Below are 25,907 nucleotides of genomic sequence, written 5' to 3'. Positions count from 1 at the left end.
TTTAACATCAGCAGGGTTGAGAAGAGAAAGATGAACGATCCATTCGAAGTCCTCAAGGACAAGTATATGCGGCCGGCTCCTGGATTTCTCTTCCACCCACAGGTGAGATTTGTCAGAATATTTTCCCACTGCTGACTTTATTTTATTTTATTACCTCATCCCTATAGTCCTGCATAAATCATTAGCCTATTTTCAATTGGCTCTTTCTGTGCTACTGCAGTCAGTGTTAACGCACGCTGTTCCAGACTCAAAAGCAGATCAAAAGTACTGTATGTGCACTATGACTTTCTCATCTGTTAGTTCCCACCAATGTTAACAAAAAAGGTGGTGCGTAAATTTCACGGTAAAAACGTCAAGCATCTTGTTTTACATGCACAATTACCTGATAAAAAGTACCTTTTAAAAGTCTAGATGTTTATATTTGTGTAAATGAGAAGTGTTTGGGAAACATTCATCCTGTATATCCCATTATTTACTGTAATGACAAATTTCAGTTTAGTGTATTTCAGAAATCACTTACAGCTTTAAAATCAGTTCAGTACATTAACCAAATTCGAAGCAATTTTAAACGCTAACATAACATTACTTGTCCAATTGAATGCGATTTCCAGTATTGACCAAATAACTCCTTGTGATGCTAGTATTGACATAATAGCTACAGTATGTTGGCAGTAGCTTTACAGGGCCCCAGTGTGTTAGCATTAGCATAGCGACTCCTATGTTCCTCCGTGTGGTTCTTTTACTGAGTGATCAGGTCCAGATGTGAGATTCAGGCAGGGTGGGAGCTTTGTGACACGTCTCTGTGTGGGTGTCTTTGATTATGATGTCACAATATGATACCCTGTTAAACTGCCAGACACTGACCCATATCCCTGGATGGAGAGTGTGTGTGTGTGTGTGTGTGCGTGTAATGAGAGATTTTGTCAGAGTATAAGCGTGTGGTTTTGTGTCTATGTAACCTAATTTGTGTGTATTAAGTAACCTGTCTGCTCTATGTCATTGTGTGTTCGCTATCAGTGTTCTGTAAAAGTAATACATAGTTCTCATATAAACCCACACACACATGTCTGGTACACATAAAGACCCTGAAACGCACACATAGACGCTTACTGGTGTAGTGTTTTACTGGCTGTTTCAGGACAGTGTTTTATGGGCTGTTTCATTGGCCTGATTTATTCCCTGTGTATGCTTTGTGTCTGTGTGAGATAATATCCACATGTCCCTGACACACTGCCTAACGAGGTGACCTATCAGCATCCACTTTACTGCACTAGGCTCACTGGACTCTCTAATCAGCACCAGGGATACTATTGACAGCACAGACGTATTATGGGAAATACAGTTTACAATGTACTGTATTAGTTTGATGCTAGGCAGTAGAGCACAATACAAACATTGGGGGGGGGGGTTAAATAGTTATTTATTTATCATTAGTCTTCAGAACATTTCATGAGATAATATATTTTCTGTTTTCTTCCATTCCATAATTTTCTTCCATTCCAAAAGTAGAAGAAAAAATGATAGTAAAAAGAATTAACAACCACTGGACAAAATAAAATAAAAAGTGTGGGATGTTAACCTTTACTAAACATCACATTGCATAATCACACACGATCAGTCTGATTCTTGATTTTGATATGCTGTTTCCCTTCTGTCCTGCCCCCAGTTCCGCATGCCTGATCAGAGAACATGGGTAAGTTACTCCAAACCAAGTCATTCATGTGCTTCCACCACACACACACACACACACACACTCACATGCTTAATAATTTCATGCAAATAATTTTGTTGCTACATGTACATGTACACTGCCGCTCACTATTAGCATGTGTAATGCATGACTCAAACAAACAAATGCATGGACCAAAGCTGAATTTCCACCGTCGGGCCGAAAGGTTCTAGGAACAATAAGGAACGGCTCCAGATATATTTCCACTTGAGATTTGTTCGGCACGGCTACTAACAGTTCTCAGCCCTGATTTCCCATCACGGTTGGCTAACCGTGCCGAACCGTGCTGGCTGAATGTGTGTAGTGACATCGCAACTCAGGATTGGTCACTTGTCTGTTGCCTGGCTAACAGTTTCTCTGTAGCTGGATAAGTGTGCTATTTGAGTGACGTAAACACATATTAATAATAAAAGGTATTTAATTTAATCGCTATTTACATCTCATATCATCTGAAAACTCTATAAGACTGATGCATTTGTATTACATTCAAAAGAGCTCTGTTATCTGCAACACAATGGAAAATAAAACCATATCCGCACCGGCTGGGCCGGATCGGCACGGAATGGAACGGTTAAGCGAAGAAAATGGTTTGACCCGATGGTGGAAAGTGGCTCAAATCATACCTAAAACAGCTAAATCTGGTCCAAAGTCAACTCCATTCAGAGAAGATTATTGTTTTGTCTGTAAACATCCGTTCTTTTGCACTTTTTTGCATTATTTGTTCAGTGCATGGCAACAGATTGATTCGTTTTTTGGATTTAAGTACAATAAAACAGCACATTTGATCTTCTATATATATATAAAAACACACAACTACTCTTCAAATGAAACCACTCTGGTTGAACAGTGGAAGAATGTCTTTTGACTCTGCCCGTGTGAATGAATCTGCTGTGTTCATGTGTCATTTAGTGCACTCATGTCTCCGCTCTTGTGTGCCAGTGTGTGTGTTAAGCAGACAGAACAGTTGTTATTTCTGATGGCTACCACTGATAATGCAGTGAATTTGATTATTTACATAGAGAGAGTAACAGACCACGGCTCTGATTTGGGGTGGCGACACTCCCCGTACGGCATCGCATCACTGGAGGGGTAACAGTCTCTCTGGGACCCCTCTCTGAGCGTGTGTGATAGCACAAGAGGGGGTTTCCAGACCCAAGACATCTGGTACCCTGATAAGATCAACAATTGAAAAAGCTCTTACTAATGAAGGGCCTCTCAGACACACACTACTGAGAATGGGCAACTCAACAGCTGCCCTACCACAGCGAGAGAGATGGAGAGGGTGAAGGCTACTTAACCATCCAGGAAGTCCATTCCTTGCCGATCACAGATTTCTTTGGACTTAGTTGTTACAGCAATCATAGAGATACCAATCTATGGTAATATGTTTAGACTTCAAGGACCAATCAAAATGACTATAAAATATGCATGTGTGAATGTGAGTTTTTTGTTTTTTTTTTACTTAGATGTACTTTTTGGACCAAAGCTCTGGCCCGGAGGAAGGTTTTATTGCTCTTTCGTAGCTCAGAAGTCTTAATGGAGTCTGCTATGGTTTGTGTTACTTTGTCTCAGATGGTTCTCCTAAAATCCCTAAGGAGAAATGAAAATAGACACAAATGTGACATTTGCTGACGTGCTGTAAAATCATAGAGCTATAAAAATGTATGTTGATAGCATAGTGCAGATCATGTTCGAGCTCATATTAAAATCAACTTTTGATTGCAGACTTTGCTATTTTGGCAAATATAAGCACAGTTTGAGACATTGTCGATATATCACAGTATATATATATTAATTTCTATATTAATTTCAATATATTTACTTTATGACAGAAAAAAAAAAAATATATATATATCACTGTATATTTATATAGTGTATGCACTCATTGAGATAATTGGATAACTAGATAAAAATGTGTTTACTCTAAGTGTTGTGATTTAGTGGTCTGGCTGATAAGTGAAAATGACAATGTTTTGTTGAGTTCGAGATGCTAATAGAGTGTAGCCGAGCATTAGTTGAGAGAGACAGCACATCATCTAGATATATGACAGTAGTTCATTAGATACACTTCTATCCCTCCTCTCTGTCTGTGATTTATGGAGAGAGGGAGAGAGAGTTGGTGTCAAACAGGTCTGACACTTCACATCCTCCCGGAGGATGTGATCCTGACGTTCCAATGGAGAACTTTAACTCCCAGCTGTCATTCCTCATCAAACGTCCAAATTATCTTGAGTGTTGATCTTTCTCTCTCTTTCAGTGCCCCCATTCTTTGTCCTCTCCTTTCACATAATACTTGTAAATGTAAAGATTTATCCCCTTTCTTTCTTAGACTTTTAGAAGAAAACACTGCAAAACATCTCCAAGATGATTTTTTTCCAAGATTGTCTAAGCAATGCCATCCACATTAGTTTCATTTTACTTGTATGTCAGCAACCTTTTGTCTATTTCATTCATTCTTCCTACAATAACACAGAACTCAGATTACTTGGTCTTGGAGGAACTTGATGAGAAATGAGACAGAAAATCTGAGTGCAATTTGAGACCTTGTTGAGCAGGAGACTCAAGCCCCCCATTGGCTCTCCATTGGTTCTAAGATAAACTTTCTTTCTTTCTTTCTTAAAACTTCTCTACTGTATTTTCTACTGAAGGAAACAGATTTTTTGTGTGTGTTTATGTATGCAAGTCTGTATGTGTGTGTGTCATGTATGTCTTTCACTGTGAATCAGGACTGATTTGTCACCAAAACCTGAAATAAGTAAAGGGGAAAATTCAATACACACATGAAATAATGCAAATCCGCGGTGCTCTCTGAAAGCCCTCACTGTTGCGCTGTGGTTGATAGGCCCGCTCGCCTACAGGGACCCCCCACCCCCCCTCCCTCTGCTCCGTCCCCTCCCTCTCCTTCCTATGATATCATTATTACTGCTGTCTCAGCCTTGATCAGTAATGTCAACATCTTTCATATTGACGAATGTGCTGTCTGCTCATATTGTGCACTGAATGCTTTATGGCCAACATAGGACATGAATCACTCCTGCTCTTCAGTGTGGCTCACACACACACACACACACAGGCCTTATGTTGTTCTCATTCTCTGGCTGACACACACATGTAGCTCCTTCCCCTTTGAGAGTGTGTCCATTTCTGATGAAAGCAACTGTTAGGCTTAATTAGTAAATTGGCAGCAGTTCTTATCCACATGAATCTCTGTGTGTGTGTGTGTGCATACATGTGTGGTCCATCTTATAACGTGCATTGTTATTTGTGTTTGCGCGCCAAAATTGGACATTACAGATCAGTGAAAGCATTTCACACTGTTATCCGATAGTGAAAGTTCACGGTCAGCGTTTTTCCCCCACACATCTGTGGTAGAATGCAACTGCATGTCAATAAATGCGGGTAACACAGTGGGGATGTGTGTCCTTAAAGACCTCACAATGAGGTAATAAAACTTTTCTATGTCTCTCGCAGATGTCAGCGATTGAAAACATGGCCGAAAAGCTGGAATCCTTCAGCTCTTTGAAGCCAGACGGCGGTGACATCATGCGTTCCGTTCCCTCCATGTTCGACTTCCGGGCTCCACCCACCACCCTTCCTGAGACACTGTTACGCAAGGGCAAAGAGCGCTACACCTGCAGGTAACCAGGATGATGAACATCGAGAACGTTATGGCCATATCTTATTTTTAAAAAAACACTTCAATTATATACCTTTTAAATACCATGAGTGAAATAAAATGTATCTAAAAAGTACAAAATGTCTACTAAAAAGTATCACATTACTTATTACTAATTACTTTCTTAATCCCGTAACAACCTCGACCAGTTGAACAATACAAGGATAGACATAGACATGAAACTGCTCATTTAATTCTTTCAAATAATATGAAATTGCATAAATTATTCTTGAACTGACCAAAGTATTTAAAGGGAGAAGGTTACATTAAAAACATACATTTAACACTGCAGAATATGCTTGTCTTAAATGCTTAGAATTTGTGTCTTGTTTCCTGTCCAAATATCTAAAAACTCTTAAATCAAGAAGCTTTTACTGGATAAGTAAAATGACATAAGAAATGTTTTTTCTTATCTTGTCTTAAAATCTTGAGATTTCTTATCTTGAAATCCTGTTTTTTGATAAAAAAAAATAAAAGTGAGTTTTAGCTTATCAAACAAAAGAATCTAAAAACATTATAGAGTAATAAGTAAACAAACAACTAAGCAAATTGTATAGTAACTAAACAAAATATCATAGTTGTCACCAATACCGGAATTTTGTGACACCCTTAAATAGGATCAGCTAAAGTATAATAAATTATATTTAGTATATTACTGGTATTTATTATATAATGTATTATAGTGATCATATTTATAATAACTTTTTGTTTGTTTCATTAATAAGATGTTTCAGTAAACATGTGTTTGATGTTAATGAGTGCTGACAGCACTGAGCATGGAATGCAGGGTGTTTTTGGGAAGCCTGTTTGTGTGTGTGTATTGCTGAGTATTGTTCCTGGAGATCTGTTTCCTTCCCCTATAGATACTGTGGCAAGATATTCCCACGCTCGGCCAACCTTACAAGACATCTACGGACACACACAGGAGAGCAGCCTTACAGGTGACACACTCTCACACACATACACACTAATATATACAGTTTGATGTAATCAATTATTCACACACTCAGCAAATAGCATGTAGCACATCAGTCGACACTGCATGAAAAGAGGTGTATATGGACCAGTGTACTACTGTATACACCGCAGAATTTGGGATGAATCCGGGAGTATTACTGACCAGATATGGGTAATACCACGGGTCCGTATGCTGCAGAAATGATAGCCATTCGGATGTATGTTATTAAGGTATTCTTTCGTGCAATGGCCATTGGTTGCCATGGATTAATGCACCAAGAAGCTATATTGAAATATACTGGCAGAAGAATGTCATTTCTGTTTCAGTGTTTTTCAATAATGTCAGTATAATCTGTACACTATATATATAGAGAGAGTGTCATCAAAGATCGAGGACAGTTTGAGATATTGTTGAGATCTCTTCTGAAACTCTAGAGTAGAAAATTAAGAAAGGTTGCTTTTGAAGTGAACTTCTAGAAGACTAAATGTTCTGTCAGTGAATACTTGAACTATGATGGAGATTAAATTTGTGATTTTTAGGGCAGGAAAAAGTCATGGAATTGAATAAAATCCTAAAATATCATATACATCTCTCTAGTAAATGTGATTTTCGTCATTTATTCTTCGATACATGCATTTATTGTCATTGGGAAAGAGTGAGGTGAAGTCAATGAGGGTGAAGGACAGACAGACAAGGAGACTGAAAGAAGTATGTATGAATAATAGAGGCGATGAGTGCCGTACAGCTGTGGGCCAGCAAAGGCAGCTGGGTAATTAGGCCCGTGTTTGGGCCTCCGACTCTTTCAGGGAGTATTAAAATACTGCACAGAAACAGGCGTGCGCACACACTGCGTTTGTGGTCCGTCTGACCACAGGGGAGGTTTGTACAGGGCTGTGTTACTTTCCAGATAGCCTCAATCTCCTCGTGCTGGCAGGGCTTTAAACGAGCCGGTGATCAGCCTTTAACTACAATTTAATTTCTATTTTTTCTGGTGCTTTTGGAGGGGGGCGAGACGGAGAGAGCGAGGGAGAGATAACAGGTTCCTGGGAGACGCAGTTTAGCGCACAACTCCACGGTCGAGGGGAAGATACGATCGCGTAATCATACGGGATAATTCTGCGTGAAGAGACTTGGCACATGCAGTCGTTTTCAAGGCAGAGGGAGGATGTGGACGAGAGAGTTTGAGTGTTACTGAGTTGGCCAAAGATTAGAGACAAAGAGTTCATGACCACTCAATCACCCCGCGTGTGTGCGAGACAGATAAAGCGAGAGAGTTTGATTTCTCGTGTCTGTATATTGTATTGTCTAATTATGTGCATATGTGTCTGTGTGTCCGCAGATGTAAGTACTGTGATCGTTCGTTCAGTATTTCATCGAATCTTCAGCGCCACATCCGTAACATCCATAACAAAGAGAAACCCTTCAAATGCCACCTGTGTGACCGCTGCTTCGGGCAACAAACCAACCTGGACCGGCACCTCAAAAAACACGAGAATGGTAATTTATCAGGTATACACACACATATTAATATAGATATATATTGTTCATCATTTTTTATTCACATTTGTTAGCAACTGTTAATGGTTATAATTTTTTTTAGTTAACTAAATGTTGTATTTTCTGCGTAGGCACGGCGATGTCGTCGCCCCGTTCAGAGCTGGACAGTGGCAGTGCCATCTTGGAGGACAAGGAGGATTCGTATTTTAACGAAATACGAAACTTCATCAGTAACACGGCACGGAACGCCACATCTCCGTCACACTCCGAGGAAGGGTAAACACCATCTTCTTCCTCTGGTACACTAATACATGCAGTGTTCATATATAGACTATAACTTTTAAACGCAAAATGTCTTATTTGTCATCAGATCAGTGGCGCTGGTTCAAATAAATCTTCACATCGGCTGTCAGTCCACTTCCTTGTCAGTTCTGACTATTTTATTTTATATTATTATTAATGTATCAATTTTATAATATTTTATTAGATACTTATTTCATATTTGTATTATTATTTTTTAATTAAAAAAATTGTTTTATTTAAAAACTTTATTTTTATTTATTTCAGTCATTTTAATGTATTTATTTATTTATTGTTTAAATTCAATGTATGTCAGAAGTTACGAATTGTTTATGTTAAATTTTAAGTATTCACATGAAAACTCAAACTTCAAATTAGTATCTTACCGAAAACTCCACTCAGTCATGTGCGGGTTCTCACACACACACACACACACACACACACAAGCAAAGTCACCCGCAAACGGAGTGTCCATTAGGCTGTCAGTCATCAGTTGGCGCTAGTTGCCTGCGGCAGAATGGAGGTTATTATACACAAACATTACTGAACACAACACTTCTCATGCCTTATTCATTAACCCTCACCTCTTGAGTGAATACCATCACATGAAAGGAATGGACTGGTATCGCAGTGTGTATTAACCGCACATGTGAACGTATCTGTGTGTGTACATATATTCTGTATGGTTGTTAATCATTACCCTGTCGCCTGCGGTTTTTAAGAGCAAAGATTGGGGCAGGTCTCCAGAAGGACGTGATTACTGATTGGACGATTGCGAGCGCGTGCAGAACGCTGTTGACTTTTGGCTGCGTGTGCGTACATGAATTTTGCCATCTGCATATGATAATTATCGCCGATCATTTCCCAGCAATGATCATCAGGTTGGATGACGGTTTAAATGTTTGACCTGGTCATCCGTGTGTGTGTTGTGTGTGTGTGAGACAGATTGAGTCAGATAAAGATCTTAGGTTTTTTGATTTCTTCATTGTTTCATTAAAAAGATCCTAGAGTCATTACAACATCGACCGTGTGTGTGTTTGCGCGCGTCCCACATCTGGTCCCAACATGTGTTTTGTGAACAGGAAGTAGGTGTGGGAGAGGAGGTCAGAGGTCGCTGAATGTTTCCTGTCAGAGTGACTGCTCCTGATAGATACTTTATCCTCCACAAATTACCACAGCTCTCTCTAATTAGCCGATCTGTTTTCATCATCACGCTAGCGTTGCCTCTCACTCGTTCTCGCGGTATTAGCGGGGTGCAGAGTGATGAGAGGAGGTGATTTCTGGGATTATCCGAGATGTGAAAAGGGTTAACCCTCGCGCAGTTACACTAATCCGAGGAAAGAACGGAGGTGAGAGATGAAGCCTAGAGGAAAATGTTATTGCTCAGATGTTGCTCTTTTATAGCTCAGCAGACATAATGGAGAGTTTCATTTAAGTATCTACTTTGTCTCAGATTTCATCTAAAGATTGTTAACATACAATCACAATATTGAGCTATAATATCAATTTGGATAGCTAACCTAAAATGTCTCCTGGAAGATCAAATTTGACTTTATTTGCAGATGGATGCAAATGGATGGAGGCGGGTGGGTGGATGGAACGATAGATAGAGATTGTAATATAAATGCAAATATTTCTTATCAAATCCTTCCAAGATTAAATGTATTACTATTTTAATTGTATATATTATTATTGCATTGATATTTTCTCTCTCTGATCCATCATTTCTGGCTCATTTCCAGTTGAGGTTCTTTAAACATTGTTATTAGGGACACCGGTGGCCATTAAGTGAACTGCAGCCAGCAACTTCGCTATTGTGCACACCTACAGAACTTGATTCAAGGCCCTAAAGTGCTTTTTTATTCTCTGAGAGCGACGCTAGTGGAATATGTAAATACGTGCTGCGCGCTTTTCTCTCAATAACAGAATAAACACACAGCAAAAATGACAGTGGTGAGAAAACAGCTGTTAAGAAAGCATCTGATCATAGCAATGTGGATGTTTGCATCAATTCACCAGCATCATGTCGACAGACATAATAAAATTACACTATTATGATAGTTTGGTTATAAATTATGTTGTGACTATAAAATATACAAATCTGGCTATGTGAGACTATAGTTTGAGTTAATCTCTTTTCATTGCATGACACGTTGACAGTACAGTACAGAATGGCTCTTTCAGCATCATCCTTGAACATTGTATAAGCATTCGTTTCATGTGTCATAGAACGGAACAGAGGTTATTGGGCGTAAACATCACATCCATTTGATTTTTCCCTACAAAAAACTGAGTCCTTCAAAAAATCAGTCTACAGGCTTTCAAAGAACTTGGAAGTCGGGGAAGGTCTCGTTTTTTAAGTTTCATTACAAGCTGTTCACACACTGCCAATAAAAAAGTGATATACATGAAATACATGAAAATTCTTACATATAGCCCCTTTAATAGATATTCTCTTATTGAGATCTCTCGATTAGATGGAATCTTTCTCTGAGAAATTTTCATTGCAAACATCTGTATACACAAACTTATATTTTCTTATCCTCTCTGTATTTGCAATTTTTCCTCTCTGTTTTTAAAGTTCGGATGGGAAATTGCTATTTTTAAGTTGAGGAAAGAGTAGAATCAGGACAATACGAGTGATTCAGCCTTAATGTGTCTCCTTTGGCTGGCTGGCGTGTGTGTGTGTGTGTGTGTGTGTGTGTGTGTGTGTGTGTGTGTGTGTGTGTGTGTGTGTGTGTGTGTGTGTGAGTTTGGATAGCTGGCCTCTGTCTCTGTGGGGAAATGGCTGCTTTGGCAGCTCCTTCTCTCCACTCACCAAATGGACTGTCAGCTAAATATTTGGCCTATTAGATGAATTGGAGATAAAGAAGAAAATAAACTAGGGAAAGAGGAGATGTGAGCTGTCTGAGTGAGAAAGAGAGCTGAAAATAAGTGAGAGGAAGTGTAGAGGCCTGCTGTCTAAGTGCCCCGCCGATGGGCGGCTCGTTTCTGCCAACCAGGGGCCCTCGTAACTGATGACAAACAGTCTCTTTCTCCAACACACTCGCCCTCTTTCTTTGAGCATTTCCTCTCATTTGGAAAGCGTGGGCATGTGGTTCTGCTTTTTATGGTGGTTTATTTTTTCGAGACAAACAGAACTAGGTTTCAGCGCTAAATGATTTTCTTTCTGTAATCAGGGATTGGCGTATCAGTCAAAAACTCATGCCTGCATAACGTCATTACAAACGATTCTCTCTTTTCTCCATAGGCTCAACGGCAGTCATTTTGATGCCGACAAAGCCCTGCCTGGCCAGGGGTCACGTGACCTGGACGAAGAAGAAGGGGAGGAGCTCGGAGCAGAGGAAGAGGAGGCGGAGAATAGCGACTGCGCCAGGAAACCCTGCGAGGATGGCGTGCCTAGCAGTCTGGACCATGACATCATAAACGATGACATCGATTTCGAGGGACCAGATGATCTAGAGAACAGCAAATCCTCACCACAAAGGTACGCGTACAAAAAAAACCACCGGAAAAAGTACTTGTTATATCCACTCATTTTTTGGTTGTAAAAACGAATCTCTGCATCGTTTTCAGGTTTAATGAGGATGAGGATGATGAAGATCATAGCAGTTTCTCCACGCTGGATCACATCCGTCACTTTAGCATGGAGGACGGGGATCTTAGCGACAGTGACGTCGGCAGCTTTGGCCCCGCCCACCTGCAAGAAGGCATTAAGCAGCCTCTGTACAGGAAGTCTAAGTCACAGGTATATCACCATGACCGTAGTCAAATTGAGTATCAGATTTTCCATGAATATAGTTTGTGTATTTGTAACTGTATATCTCTCTTGTTTATAGGCATATGCTATGATGCTCTCTCTAGCTGATAAGGATCCCCTCCATTCGTCTACCCATAATGCCCCGATGTGGCACAGTTTGGCCCGCGCTGCAGAACCCAGCGCCATTCAGTCTCTCAGCCACGTATGACACCTCCATGTAACCATGTGACCTAACTTAACATTGTGTTACACTACCGGTCCACACACACACACACACACACCTGCACAAGTGCCCAAATCCTCATGCCATACGCACCAAGGTCCCATGTACATGAACAAATTATCGATTGACTGTTTGATTGACTTATTGATCAAGTACACTTAGTAGGAATGACAGTAGTGTCAGTAATTTCGATGGTGATGATGAAGACGATGATGACAATAGTAGTAATACGTAATAATAATTGTATTTATTCTGTCAAGTTCCAATGTTTTGCACAGCAGTGGCAGCTGGTGAACAGTTTTTGAGATTGCTAATGAAACGTCGGTGTCATGTTTGTGAGTTTTGTCCGCTAAAACCGTAGTTACTAAGAGTAACAGATAAGAGTCTTCCACAAGACAGATGTGATGGCAGATTATTCAGGCACAATCGCCTGCCGGCCTGTGAATATATTTCGAATTAACAACATCACACACGCAAACACAAATACAGACACACAAATCACAATCATGTGTGTTTTTCAAAGCATTTTAACAGTTTCTTTTACAAACTTACGCGAGGGGTCGTGGGGTTTAGCGTTTCTCTTTTAAGATATTCTCCAGAAGTTTGTGAATTTAAAAAACGTGAACAGATAAAAGGTGTGACCTTTAGACCTCTCACTGACGCTGCTTGTTAAAAAAAAGGGAGTAAGGAGCGAGACAGTGACTATTTTCAAGTTCTGTCCAATTAAAGCACTGCATTACCTTCAACCCACTTTCCCGCCAGTTTGTGCGGAAAACAGACGCTCTTTTTAAGTCGTTTCTTTTTTAAGTTTGGAAGAGTGGTTGTAAAAAAAAAAAAAAAATTGCTAGCAACTTTTTTTTCTAAATTGAGAAAAACTAGTGTAAGAACTGAATCTGTAGAATTCGCGTAAAGGGCATTTTATCGTTTTCCACGGTAACCTTTTCCATTAGTTGGCGAACGATACCACTAAATAGCCTGAATGCTAGTCTTTAGCTTCACCGTCCTCGTGTGTCTTTCATTTATAGACAATCATGGGTTTCTTGTGTTTTTTTCCCTTGTTGTTTGTTTTTTTGTTTTTGTCTCACTTTTTTTTTTCTTGGTTGATGTCTCAATGTTATTGCTGTGTATCTTGAAAGTTGTATTTATTTCTCTGCAAACTGTAGTTTGTTTACTGAATAGCACTGCTCTCAAGCGCCCCCTTGTGTTGAAATGAAGAATTTCTCACTGAAAAGTTTGGGGGACGAGACTCTACCGGGGTTTGTAGAAGTCTGAATGCCAGATAGTATTAAACGTTCCATCACAGCTTATACTTCTAATAAAACTGGTAAATGATATAGATATTACTAGGTTTTTTGTATGACAATTTATTGATTCAACTGTAAAATATATAAAAAAAAAAAAGAGAAAATCGAGGGGGGGAAAAAAGGAAAGAAGAATAAAAACAGCTGATATTATTTCTTCTTAAAACGCATGATTGGTCCAAGCTGTACCTGACATTTTCTATGGTTGTCTGCAAGCTTGTTTGACGTTTGGGTCCATGTTGATTTCTTGTGCCAAACCTTTGAGAAAAGCCAGATTTTGTTTATCCTCACGAGGTGAAGGACCAGATCTTTCCTATTTCACTTTGTTTGTTTGTTTGTTTGTTTTTTTGTCGATGTTTATAATCCCATTTTTAAAAGTAATCAGTGAGTTGAGGTACTTCTGTTTTAATGCTTTCTACAATGTAACTGTATTGCATTATAATTCAATACTGTGGGAGGAGTTACTGAGAAATAAAAAAAAAACTCCTGTGTGGGCGTACTGTGCACTCTCCAAATGTCTCTGTCTCCCTTGATATCTTTCAGGTCGACACGTCAAGGTCATATCTCAACCCAAAATCAAAAGAAAAAGATATAATGTATGCGTAAAGAAAATGAGGCCTATTTGTAGGACCAAGATTGTTTGCAAAAGTCGCTGGTGCCACTTGATTTCGAAACAGACCATAGACGCGCATCTTTCTTGAGAACGGCATAAAACCCTTTAGATACCAGCTCTCTCACACACCCACTCGTATTATTTCACGCCGAGACGCATGAAAATGTCGTTCACACACACTGGCAGACAGACACAGCGCGAGTCTGATCCCCGGTCATCACTCTCACACAGGCCCACTGTCCCACAGCCAGCGAGAGTCTGAGAGAGAGAGAGAGGAGGGAGGCAAGAATGCGCACTGCACTCGTTTGTTTGAGGGAAATGATGGATGAGGTGGAGAGATGTGATGACCTGGCTCATCGCTCAAACTCTCAATGAGAAACAACATTGGACTGACATCTCTCTCTCATTGTTTAAACGGGATCCAACTTCTCCAGCCAACCCGGTCAGAATCCCTCGTTCTCACCCTCATAATTCTCCCTCTTTCCTTCCTAATCATATTCCCCATTGTCTTACTTTTTACATTTCCAGAGGGATGCCATTTTTATCACTCTCTCTTCCAGTCCATCTATTCTTTTCCTACTGTCCTTTCCTCACCCTGTTATTCTCTTTCTCTCTTTCTGATTTGTAGTGTGGACAGAGGGGCGATGACTGCTGGTCTGGGATCGAGGCTTTGTGTGTTTGTATGTGATGAGAGGCAGGGTGGGATTTGCTTGGGAAAATTAGTTAAGACCTCTTTTGTGTTTCCTGCAATTTTCACTCAAGATAATCCCGATTTTGTTGTCCCCGTCTGCCTTACGGGGTTATAGCGACACTGCAAAGCAGAGACAAAACACACGGTGAGTTATGACTGAAATTAAGTCTCTCAACCCTCCCCCAAAAAATTACATTTCATAATTTACTCATATTGTTCCAAACCTGTATGTTTTTCTTTCTTCTGTAGAACGCAAGATGATGTTTTGAAAAATGTCCATTCAATAAAAGTCGACAGGGTCCAATGTTATTTTGGACCCCATTGACTTTCATTATATGGACAAAAAAAAAGAAATCATCTTTTGTGTTCCGCAGAAGAAAGTCATGAACAACATGAAGGTGAGAAAATTATCACACAATTATCATATTTTGGGTGAACTACCCCTTTAAGGCTGATTCATGGAACCCCTAATGGTAAAAAAAAATTCGATGGTAGGACATTTTTTTATTTTAATGCGTTGGCACTCTCGCCAAAGAGAAACTTCATTTGCAAAACTTTTGTAATGGCAATAACATGAGGTGGGAGAAAATATTATATTTTTGTTTTTGCGAGGAGAATGCAAAGTTTCTTTGAGGAATGCATTGAAATAATTTTTACTATGTCATATTTATTTCATCACCATGTCCCCTTATAAATGCAAAAATACTTTTTGCGCTAAAACAAACAGTTGGTTGTGACATCCTTGACTAGTTAAAATGACGTTTATTTGAGAACAAGGTAACACTTCACAATAAGTTAACTTATTAACTAACAATGGAAAATACTTCTAAAGCATTTATTCATCTTAATATTAATTTCACCATTTACTACGACATTATTCAAATCAAAAGTTGTGTGTTAACATGATTTAATGGACCTGCATGAGCTAACATAAACTAACAATGAACAGTTGTGTTTTTGTTAACTACCGTTACCAATCACTAATAAATACTGTAACAAATGTATTGCTCATTTAGTTGATGTTAGTTAATGCATTGGACCTAATGGGACCTTTTTGTACAGTAAAGTGTTGCAGAGACCAAAGTTTTCCCATATTTAAGTCGAAACTGAAATGTAAGGTGCACAGTGAAAGCGGTGTCACACTCATTGATAATTGATGACCCGCTTTTGGTCAGTGCAAGCTGTCAGTCTCTGAGCTCAGCGGGGCGTCCTGCTTTGATGAGGTCATCATGGGTCAGCCAGCTCTGATGAGGTCACAGCAGGTCGTCCCACTTTGATGAGGTCGGCTGGATAGGGGTTTGTGGGTGCTGTAGTAGGGTGAAGGTGATAATGGGTCTACAGAGGAGGAAAAGAGGCCAGCATGGACCATTACTGACCAGCTGTTTGCCGTGTAAGTCTGTCATGTGCGTGAGTGCGACGGCGTGAAAGATCACAGGCCGTGGCTTGTGCAGGGCAGCATCTCAATACTGTCAATATGAGTGTGTGTGTGTGTGTGTGTGTGAGCCCCTCCCGAACACACGGTCACATTTGTCCTTCTCAAGGGAGTGGTTGCGTTTAATGGTGGGATTTCCCATTGCTCTCATCAGAGTGTATGGATCTATCTAATGAACTAATGAGTCTTTTGGCATAGGTACAGAACAGCCACACACACACACGATATCCCACTCTCATGTGTGTGTTCAAACACGGGCTCCTCTCTTTTATGTGGACTGAAACATGCCCGAAGACTCTGCCACCACCCCACAGTGGCACGGCAGCCTGGGTCGGGACATCTATCATGAACCCTGAGTGCAGGGTGTGACACTGCTGGCACTCTCTCCCTGATTAACTTGGCACTGCTATTTGCCCCCTTGCCAGAAGAAACAGCACCCGCTGTGCTTAGGTGTGGGCTGGTACAGACGGCACTGTATGCCTTTCATACATGATGGACATATAGAGAGTACCATCTTTAAAGGGATTTCTCTTACAACAATAAGCCATGAGTTCTTAACTCCGACTTTTGCCTCAATAAACCCCTAATTACTGTTTATTAAAGGTGCAGTAAGTGATTTATGAGAAACGCTGTTTATATTTGAAATCCCCTAAACAAACACGCCCCTACCCAAAAGGATCACACCCCTATATTGATAGCTCCGCCCCCAAATTTATGAACATGCTATGTGGTTGTTTTAGCTTATTTTTAAAACAATCGTGTTTAACAGCGGAATTTGTGGTGTATAAAAAAAACTACATTACCCATGATGCCGTAAAGAAAATTCCACCAATCAGAAAGTTGAAAAAAAGCTGAAAGTGCCAAAATAGCTCTTTAGCTCCACCTACTCCCATAAATCACTGCGAATGACATCATCAAGTCGGTCTCTCTACGCTCTCAAGATACTTATATATTTGTTTATACAAAAGTACTTTCTGGTTCTTGAATCTGATTGGCTGAGAGCCTTTTCCAGCCGTTCGATATTCACCCAGTATCAGCACTCTAACCATTTCACTGTTTGTATCACTCCTGGCGGTCAACAAATCCACCATATTTTTTTAAATACTACTGTACTACTACTGTTGTCACGAAATGTATTTTTAAGAGTCTTTTAGGCGAGAATGTAGTTATTTAGACCTCAAATATGTGACTATGTGACTAATATATAATCATAGTGCCTATTTTACAATATGTTTGTTTAGGCGCTTTCGCAGATGCAAGCTCCAGGCCGTCAGTGGCCGTTCAGCGCTCATGTACCCGCAGAGAACAGCATCATCTCAGCCAGTCAGCTCAGCCAGGGAATTTGCCGCTGGCTCTTATGTAGATAGTGTTTGTAATGAAATACACACATATACATACATATACTGTGTGTATATATATATATATATATATATATATATATATATATATATATATATATATATATATATATATATATATATATATATTCAGGTCTGGGGATTAGGATGGCCATTGCAGATGCTTGGTTTTGTGCTCAGTGACACATTTTTGTTTTGATTATGTTTTTGGATCACTGTCCTGTTGGAAGATCAAACCATGGCCTGATATAAGAGTTCTAGCAGAGGTTGTCAAGGTTTTGATTTTGTATCTGTTGGTATTTGATCGAATCCATGATGCCATGTATCTGAACAAGATGTCCAGGACCTCTGGCAGAAAATTTGGCCCACAGCATTAAAGATACAGCAGAATATTTCGTTTTACACAGGGGGTACTTTTTTTTTATCCCTGTGTGCACCAAACCCATCTTAAGTGTTTGCTGCCAAAAGTTTTTTTTTTTTTTTTATCTGACCATGGTACACCTTATATATATATTAGGTGTACCATGGTCAGATAAAAAAAAAAAAAGCAATTTAAGATATATAAGATAAAAAAATGCAAAAAAAAATGCAATTTAAGATATATACTATATATATATATATAGTACTGTGCAAAAGTCATACGAACATTAATATTTCCACCAAAAAAAAAATGGTAGCCAGTTTAAGCAAAAACTGGCTTAAACTGGCTACCATTTATTTGAGTGAAAATATTAATGTGCGTAAGACTTTTGCACATATATCTTTTGCTGTAGTGTGTCAGTAGGAATTATCAGTTATCCAAACAATCCTTTTGTCATTAATTTTAATAATCGAGTGAGATTTTTGTATGCACAAGGAGTCTGACAACAGCCGGTATGATCCGATCTCTCCATCATCAAGTCTGTCTGTGATTACATGATTACATGACAAACAGAAAATCTGAGAGACTAAATCCAGAAGAACTGTTGTAACATCTCCAAGACGCTTGAAGAAACCATCATGCAAAGCTACAGTGCTGTAAGTTTTAGGCACTTGCTGTAAGGTGAGAATGATTTAAAAAATAATGCCATAAACAGATTTTATTTATCAATTAACTTCTATTGACTAAATCAAATCAGTATTTGGTGTGAACACCCTTGTTTGGTGGGGTTGTCCGTGAGGGTTTCAAGAAAAAATCCTCTGCTCTCATCCAAAAACGAACTCCAGCATATTTAGTTGCCAGACATTATTGGGTTCAATGGTCTGATAAAACTAAAAAATTAGCTTTTTGGCAGAAAACACTTAAGATGTGTATAAAGTACCACATGTGTACAAATAAATATACTGCTGGATCTTTAATGTTGTTTTCTGCTGGAGGTCCTGGACATCTTGTTTAGATACATTATGGCATCATGGAATCAAATAGCTACAAATCTTATAATGGTATTGTTTGGATCTTCCAAAATGATCCTAAACAAACATCAAAATCAACAACAACAACAACAAAAAAAGGGTAATAAACCTAAGAGGAAAGTGTATCAAGTTGGGGATCTGGAGAGATTCTGTATGGAGGAATAGTCTCTGATCTCTTGTCAGATGTTCTCCAAACTCATCAGGCATTATAGGAGAAAACTCAGAGCTGTTATCTTAGCAAAAGGAGGTTGCAAAAAGTATTGAATAAAGGGTGCCAATAATTATGGCATATGTGTATTAGAGAAAAACATTTCATAATTAGATTTTCTCCAAATTTTCTGTTATTTTACTGTTTTTTTGTGAATTTTATGTTCATATTTGCCAAGGGTGCCGATAATTCTGACCACTGACAGTTAATGTGTCTTCTTTGAAAAACAATGTTAATCTGAAGTTAAACTGCCTCCTGGTAGGCTATGTTTAATTTAATCCTCAATTTAGTCCTTGAGTATAGCTTTTACGATTTTGCGAGCAGGACATATTTTTGAATTTCTCCTTTTGTGATCCATTAAAAGAAGGGCATATGACATTAGAACACCAGGGTGAGTAAATGATGACTTAATTTTCATTTTAGGGTGAATTATTCCTTTAAAACGCTTTTCAGTCATGGCGTCAACTAGGCTTATGAGTTCATGATGTCAAAAGTAGCCTTACTTTTTAAGTCGCTACGGTTGACCGATTGATTAGCAATTTACGTTTTTAACAACAAAAAAGTGGTTTCAAAAGCATTACATGACTGTCTTAACATTTGAAGTTGAAGTAGAAGAAAAAATCTCTTTAATTGTGTTAACCACATATCAAATTTAAAGTCTAGGCCTACTTATAAATACATTTATTTACTCTAAAGTCGATATTTGAAAAACCCAAACTCAAAAAAAATGTTTAATGACCCCTTACTGTTCTTTACCGCACAGCATGTGTAGATCTAGAGATCATGATCAGATATAAAAAGAAAATAAATGTTTTTACTTTAGTGAATGATTAACTTGTCTTACAGTTGGCACAGACCAAAAACCATGTGATGACCATATGATTATATGCCCTCCAGTGAGGTTTCTTCTTTCTTCTTCTTCTGGCTGGACACGTGACAGCTCGTATAAGCCGCGGAAGGAGCGGCAGCCCCGTTAAAGAGTGGCGGTTTCATTCGGGTATTTGTTGTGATCCCCTGGGAAACGGGTCATTAGCGTTATTGATGGGCACTCAGTGCGAGCGGCGGATGCCGCCATGCATATGGTTTTAATACGACAAGACGTGTTAGGGAGAACGCGGTTTACTGTTTAAAATGCCTCAGAGGTCCGTGGACCTGACGTAGCGCCGTTTACGCTGGAATTGGATAAAAAGTCAATTATGCACTTGGAAACTCACTTAGCCTACCTTAGATATCGCGCATGACGCACGGAAATTAAAGGTTGCTCATCGACTATAGTTAGGGGTTTATTACTATAATTTGAACCCTAAAGATATTTTCACTGGTTTGTGGAAATGCTGCCACATTTCCTTTCAGTAATGTGCTGATACACCCACCACTTAGTGCCACAACAATCTAACACACAATCACAGTCTTGTCTGATTGAGCACCACTACTTTCAATGTTCATTTTTATTACCACATTCGGACTATTATCAAGAAATTGCGTTAGGTGTGCTCAAGCTCATTTATAGGGAAGACCTGGGCTAGTTGTCACAATAGTATCTCAGTAGCCTGGGGTTTGAATCCAAGTCTTTTCACTTAGTGGTTTTGAATGTTGGTTTTGAATATCTAAAAAAAAAAAAAAACAGAATCATTTTGGTACATTTTCTGTCATCCAAACTGAAATTGTAGTTTCATATTTTGTGAAAAGTTGTTGGGTAAACAAACACAATAAAACCACATTAAACATATTCAGACAAGATCTGCATAACAAACATTTTATGTTATGTTATGTTAGGTCGGGGCACATTTTTATTGGACAAAGCTTGCAATTTATTACAGTAATTACAATATTTGTTGACCAAAAAAAACAAAACATGGTTTGATATTTTTGTGTTAACATGTTGTGTTTCTAAATCGTTTTATGATCTTTTTTTTTTTTAAGGTCAATGACGTTTTGAAACGTTCAATAGCCTACAGAAATTGACCTAAGTAAGTATTGTGACAACTAGCCCCAGTGTCCCCTACCTTCCACACGAATAGTAAAACATGAGGTTTGTGCCTCGTCAGATGTGTCGAGTGTGTCCGAGGTTCTGGCTTGACCACCGGCACTCCACAATCCCGCATCGGGCGCCACCTAGTGGCCCTCCTCGACCCATGCTGATCCTGCACGAAGCCCTGCTCATTGACATTCAACCAGAACCTGCTAAATGATCCCTGAATAATTTAGATTAATGACAGGGTCTGTTAAAAGAAAAAAGTATGCCAGTGCTGTTTACGTATAGCTACAACGAGATATTGTGTGTTGATTTTTTTTCCTTTACTGAATCGAGGGGATTTCCAGTGTCTAATGTGGCGTTCACACAATGCGTTCTTGGGTCCAGTTCAGTCTGTGCTGTTTTTGATTGTTGGTCAATTTGCTTGTCCTTCTGTGTCCGTTGAGTTGCGTCTAAGAGTGCCAAGCAAGTATGGAAATCATATGTCGGCTATTCTGGATACTTAAAGTGGAAAAAAGAAACAACAGATATATTCTGAAAGTGTTTAGGCTACACATATTTTTGATATTTCACATAGGCCTACCTTTGGGAACTAGGCTACGTGTTAAATAAATGCTCTCATTATTATTATTGTTTTTAATGAAAAATTGGCCTATCACTGACAGGCATGCAGTAACACTGATTAGCCTAAAGTCTAAAGATTCTTAAATAGGCTAGCCTACGTTACAGTCATTGGTTAATTTCGTCGGACATGACGAAAGCAATAATCTCTGTTCAATGACTCATATCCTTTCTTATACTGTCTATGCTCATATCAGTAGCCGGACTATTTCATAAGTGAGTTTTGACTCATTAAAAAGAACAGGCTCAAGATCATTCGTTCGCGATTCGGACTAGCCTACAGCATACCCTGTTACTGGTTTAAAAAAAAAAATATATATATATATATATATATATATATATTATGGCTACACATTTGTTTGTGTACTGTACACTTGTGTTGTTTGTTTTCTGTTTCCATGTGTCTTTCCTAATAAAATAAAAAATACAAAAAAATCACTAAAATAAAGTGAATCAGAAATCGAATCACACTGGCGTTCCAAAAAGTGCGAACAGAACATTATGGAAATTACTCGGTTCCAGTATTTAAAATCCTACATTTAGTAACGCTCAGTTTTGATGTTTTTGCACGTTTACACAATGTGAAATTTTAATAAAAATTCATTCGCGAATGAAAACGAGGCTGTGATGGATTGATAGTCTAGTAGTCCCGTCAACCTTCAGTAGATTGTATAGTCTATTGTAGACCTAGGCCTGAATGGGTATGTAGCCTACTGATTTTCATAACACATTTCCGGTTTTTGTCACAAGGATTTTTTTAAAGATATACTTTTAAATGCTAGCTGAATGTCTAAAATGCCCTCACGCCACAGGGATTTCATTCGGGGGGGAAAATGCCGTCCAGCCTAAAAAAGGTCAATATTCCTCAAGTGTCGAAAAGATTCATATAAACATAAAGTGCAACAAGTACACAAACCGATTATGAAGTTTTTACACCCTCTGAGATGCGTTCACAGACGGGTAAGTGTGGGAGTTTGCTGATACTCATCTCCAGAACAGCTCTTTGGCATTTAAGGATTTGTTGTTTCAGTCCAACAAGTGGCCCAAATGGTGCGAGACCCCATTGAGTTGATTTCCCTCGGCTTCTCTTCAGTTTTATCGCCGGTTCAAAAAGTCATGGTCCTCCGGGAACGGGGCAAGCGCAAAAAGAGAAGAGCCTAATCTCTTCAGTGAGAAAAGACAGCGCGGTGATAGCGTCGCTTCGCTGGTGCTGGACGCGTCATTTCCGTGCTAAAGTTCCCGTCAGATCGCATCTGATCTGACCTCTTCAATGGCTTCTTTCATCACAAAACCACTGATCTGGCCATCTTTCAAAAAGCTAAACTTGTCTTTGCTTATTATCTGTGTCACACAAGCCTGGGTTGTGTAATTGTATAACGTTCATGCACACAAAAAAAACTTGTTTAAAATATCATCAAAAAGAACAGAGATAAAACCGACACATAGGGCATGTTTTATGCCTGGCCGTGTCTAACAAACCACCAGCGCCAATTCTTTGCTTTGCAAGACAGTCATTTATCTGCATGCCTCAGTTTAATTATACTTTTTATTGAACACACAGATTGGTAACTGCAAGCACAGAGGCCAGGGCAGTAAAGCTAAATTCATCTTAACGCTGTCCCTGCAAAATTGCATTCGCCTCCTTCGACATTTCGCCCAAGAATACAAAACCGTGAAGATGCAATAAGCAACCTAAATAAGAAGTCTGCTGGCTTTAGGCCGTATGGCTCTAGTGACCCTGACAGACAAGATGGACCTTTCTCCAGTCGATTGTCCGTGTGTGCCACCCGTCCGCTGATCAAAGCTGGTGTACAGCATCACGGCCACCCAGACCGTGAATAGAAGGGCTTCGGCGATCTGTTTGACTGGACTCAGGTGTGTGTGTGTGTGGATGGATGGCCTCTAGAGCCCTGTTTGACTGGAAACAGGTGTGTGTCATCCATTGCTGGAGGCTCGGGCTGATAAACATTATTGGAGAACATCTGTAGGCTGTCACAACACGGTACGGCCAGCGGAGCCCCGTCCCATCCATCAGACTCAAGGGCTCCGTCCACCGACAGCCCCCGAGCTCCCATCACTCACGCCGGGCAGTGCGCGTCAGGGCGAAGGGGTCCTCGCCTGGCTCTCCCACCTGCAGTGACGGTCCGCTGCACTTGAGAAATGCTACAGCGATGGTGCCAGTGACAGAGACAAACACACACACACATGTAGTGGGCCTGTTCCACTCAGGTGGGCTGACAGGTGTATGCTGACCTCTGATACATTTGACCCTCCCATCTGAGAGGAACATGCTATCAACAATGTCCCACTACCTACATATCCTTGTCCTACAAACAACGTTTCACTTGGGTGATCAAAAATAATAGCATGTGTGCGCTTTAACTTATGTTTAGATCTTTAAACAAAAAAATCTTTCTATATCTATACAAAATACATTTACTTGAGAAGCAAAAATGAATAAAAGAAATCAAAAATAAGTGAGTTTATGTTTAAAACGAGGAAAAAATCTGCTAATGGGGAAAGAAAAATAAACTTAATACAAAGGAAAACAAGATCATTTTTCAGCACCCCACTGGCAGATATTTTTTTGTTTTAACCAAAAACTATAAAGTAAATATATCTTGAATTAAGAATGTGTGGATATTTAATGCAAAACAGGACAAAAATACAGATTGTTTACAGTGTAAAGCTTTACAGTATAGTTAAAACACCACACAATTTCTGTACAAACATATTTAATTAAAAGTTTAAGAACCAATGCAGCAAAATCTGATAACATCCTGAGAGGAAGAAAGACGGAACAGAGGAACAAAACTTTTTTACAGCATTTTTTTTTTTTTTTTTTTACAGTAAAAGACTGTTGAGTGAGCGCTAAGAACCGTAATTTATAAAGATTAGATTTGTTTGGCATGTAAGACGTCTTTCTGAGAAACTGTCCGTTCAGTTTACAAGCATCAGATTGTGTCTAAATCCTGTCGGGACAGCTCCGCTTTAACAATTTACCTCAGATGGCACGATGATGGGTGACAATGCTGTGAATATTTACAGTCAGGCTGTCACAGGAATCACATCGCAGGACATACATCACACTCACAGGAGCCAACCAGATGGATTTGAAAAGGATATCTATAGCAGAAATGTTCCCGATTCATGCTACATATTACTTTAAAAATACTACATAAAAGAGAATTTTATAGACAATGTCATAAAAAAAAACTTTAAATTTAGAGTTGGTGTACATTTACAAGGTAAATTTTAGACTGTGTGTGGTATGTATGGAAGGCTGTAATCCCATTGAGTGTTGCTGTATTCTGATGTGCCACTTTAGTGGTGTATTTGTGGTATGTACTATAGAAATGAGCGGTTGAGGCTTCACTCTGATCCCGTAATAGAGAAGTTCGGTCTGGGTTTGTGGCTCGGTGGGCGTTTGGCCGATCGGATGGTCGGATGGTGTGGCTTGACTGTCTGATGTGGGACTTAGCGAGTGTATGCACAAACATACACACACAGAGTTCACAAAACAAGCATTTTTAAGTCGCATCAAACTAGTCCACCATTGTGTGTGTGTGTGTGATATTCCCATTAAAACACTAGTTCATAGCTACAATGCATCCCTTCTCCATAGACACTCATACACACACAGTCATTGACAGCCTGTCAGTGGTCTTGTGTGCATCCAGAGGGGATGTTTGTGTGTAACTGTGTTTTCCGGCATTGCTTCCTCGTACTAATTCTCCTGTGGCTTGCTCGTCTGGGGGAAAACCCAATAATAACAAGTCACATAGATCCTCACACACTCATTCACCCATGCCACTCGCCTTCTGGTGGGATCTCAGAGGAGTGTGTGTGTGCTTGTGGACTAGGAGTGTGAAACACGCCGTCGCCTCTTCTGTACGCGAGAGGACACATGATCTATAGACGCACCTGAGAGAAAGACGGAAAGTGATTATTGCCACATCTGAACTGAATGCTTTGGATTTCTTTTCTATCACTGTTGATTTATTTTTTTAGGTAATAAGAGGATATGCCATATTGTGAAACTAGTCACAGTTAAAAGGTGTGGTTCGGCACTGAATGCAGTCCCTGACAACACTTTCAGACATGATTAAAATTATTATTAATAAAAATAATATATTCAGCTCAAATTTTTAAAAACATTATTTTATGTACCCC

At 39.4% G+C, this 25,907-nt stretch overlaps 2 protein-coding genes and 1 long non-coding RNA gene across 20 annotated transcripts in view; 1 reads left to right on the top strand and 2 right to left on the bottom strand.

The window, feature by feature from the left end:
- The window catches only part of mecom (MDS1 and EVI1 complex locus), a 167,101-nt gene extending 153,168 nt beyond the window's left edge, over positions 1-13,933 (top strand). For 5 of the 16 annotated variants that reach the window (XM_082179096.1, XM_082179092.1, XM_082179094.1 and 2 more), the window contains 9 exons: positions 12-102; positions 1,667-1,693; positions 5,201-5,367; positions 6,269-6,346; positions 7,703-7,872; positions 7,992-8,136; positions 11,411-11,647; positions 11,737-11,908; positions 12,000-13,933. In XM_082179096.1, coding sequence (XP_082035222.1) covers positions 12-102; positions 1,667-1,693; positions 5,201-5,367; positions 6,269-6,346; positions 7,703-7,872; positions 7,992-8,136; positions 11,411-11,647; positions 11,737-11,908; positions 12,000-12,128 — 1,216 coding nt within the window. In that variant the 3' untranslated portion in view covers positions 12,129-13,933. The remainder of the gene's footprint in view (positions 1-11; positions 103-1,666; positions 1,694-5,200; positions 5,368-6,268; positions 6,347-7,702; positions 7,873-7,991; positions 8,137-11,410; positions 11,648-11,736; positions 11,909-11,999) is intronic. The other 11 variants (XM_082179089.1, XM_082179090.1, XM_082179085.1 and 8 more) reach the window with 4 other exon arrangements.
- On the bottom strand, positions 13,206-17,488 carry LOC309505698. Its single transcript, XR_014208556.1, has 2 exons — positions 15,273-17,488; positions 13,206-14,713 (listed from the first exon to the last, which is right to left on the bottom strand). It is a non-coding gene; the product is annotated as an uncharacterized lncRNA (long non-coding RNA).
- A 6,964-nt stretch (positions 17,489-24,452) lies between these two features.
- Positions 24,453-25,907, bottom strand: part of egfem1 (EGF-like and EMI domain containing 1) — a 48,178-nt gene continuing 46,723 nt past the window's right edge. For all 3 annotated transcript variants that reach the window (XM_082179541.1, XM_082179542.1, XM_082179543.1), the window contains one exon: positions 24,453-25,658. In XM_082179541.1, coding sequence (XP_082035667.1) covers positions 25,594-25,658 — 65 coding nt within the window. In that variant the 3' untranslated portion in view covers positions 24,453-25,593. The remainder of the gene's footprint in view (positions 25,659-25,907) is intronic.

This window comes from Leuciscus leuciscus (assembly GCF_965113295.1).
Source record: "Leuciscus leuciscus genome assembly, chromosome: 9".
Classification (NCBI taxonomy): Eukaryota; Metazoa; Chordata; class Actinopteri; order Cypriniformes; family Leuciscidae; genus Leuciscus; species Leuciscus leuciscus.
This window is presented reverse-complemented; position numbering and strand designations above follow the sequence as displayed.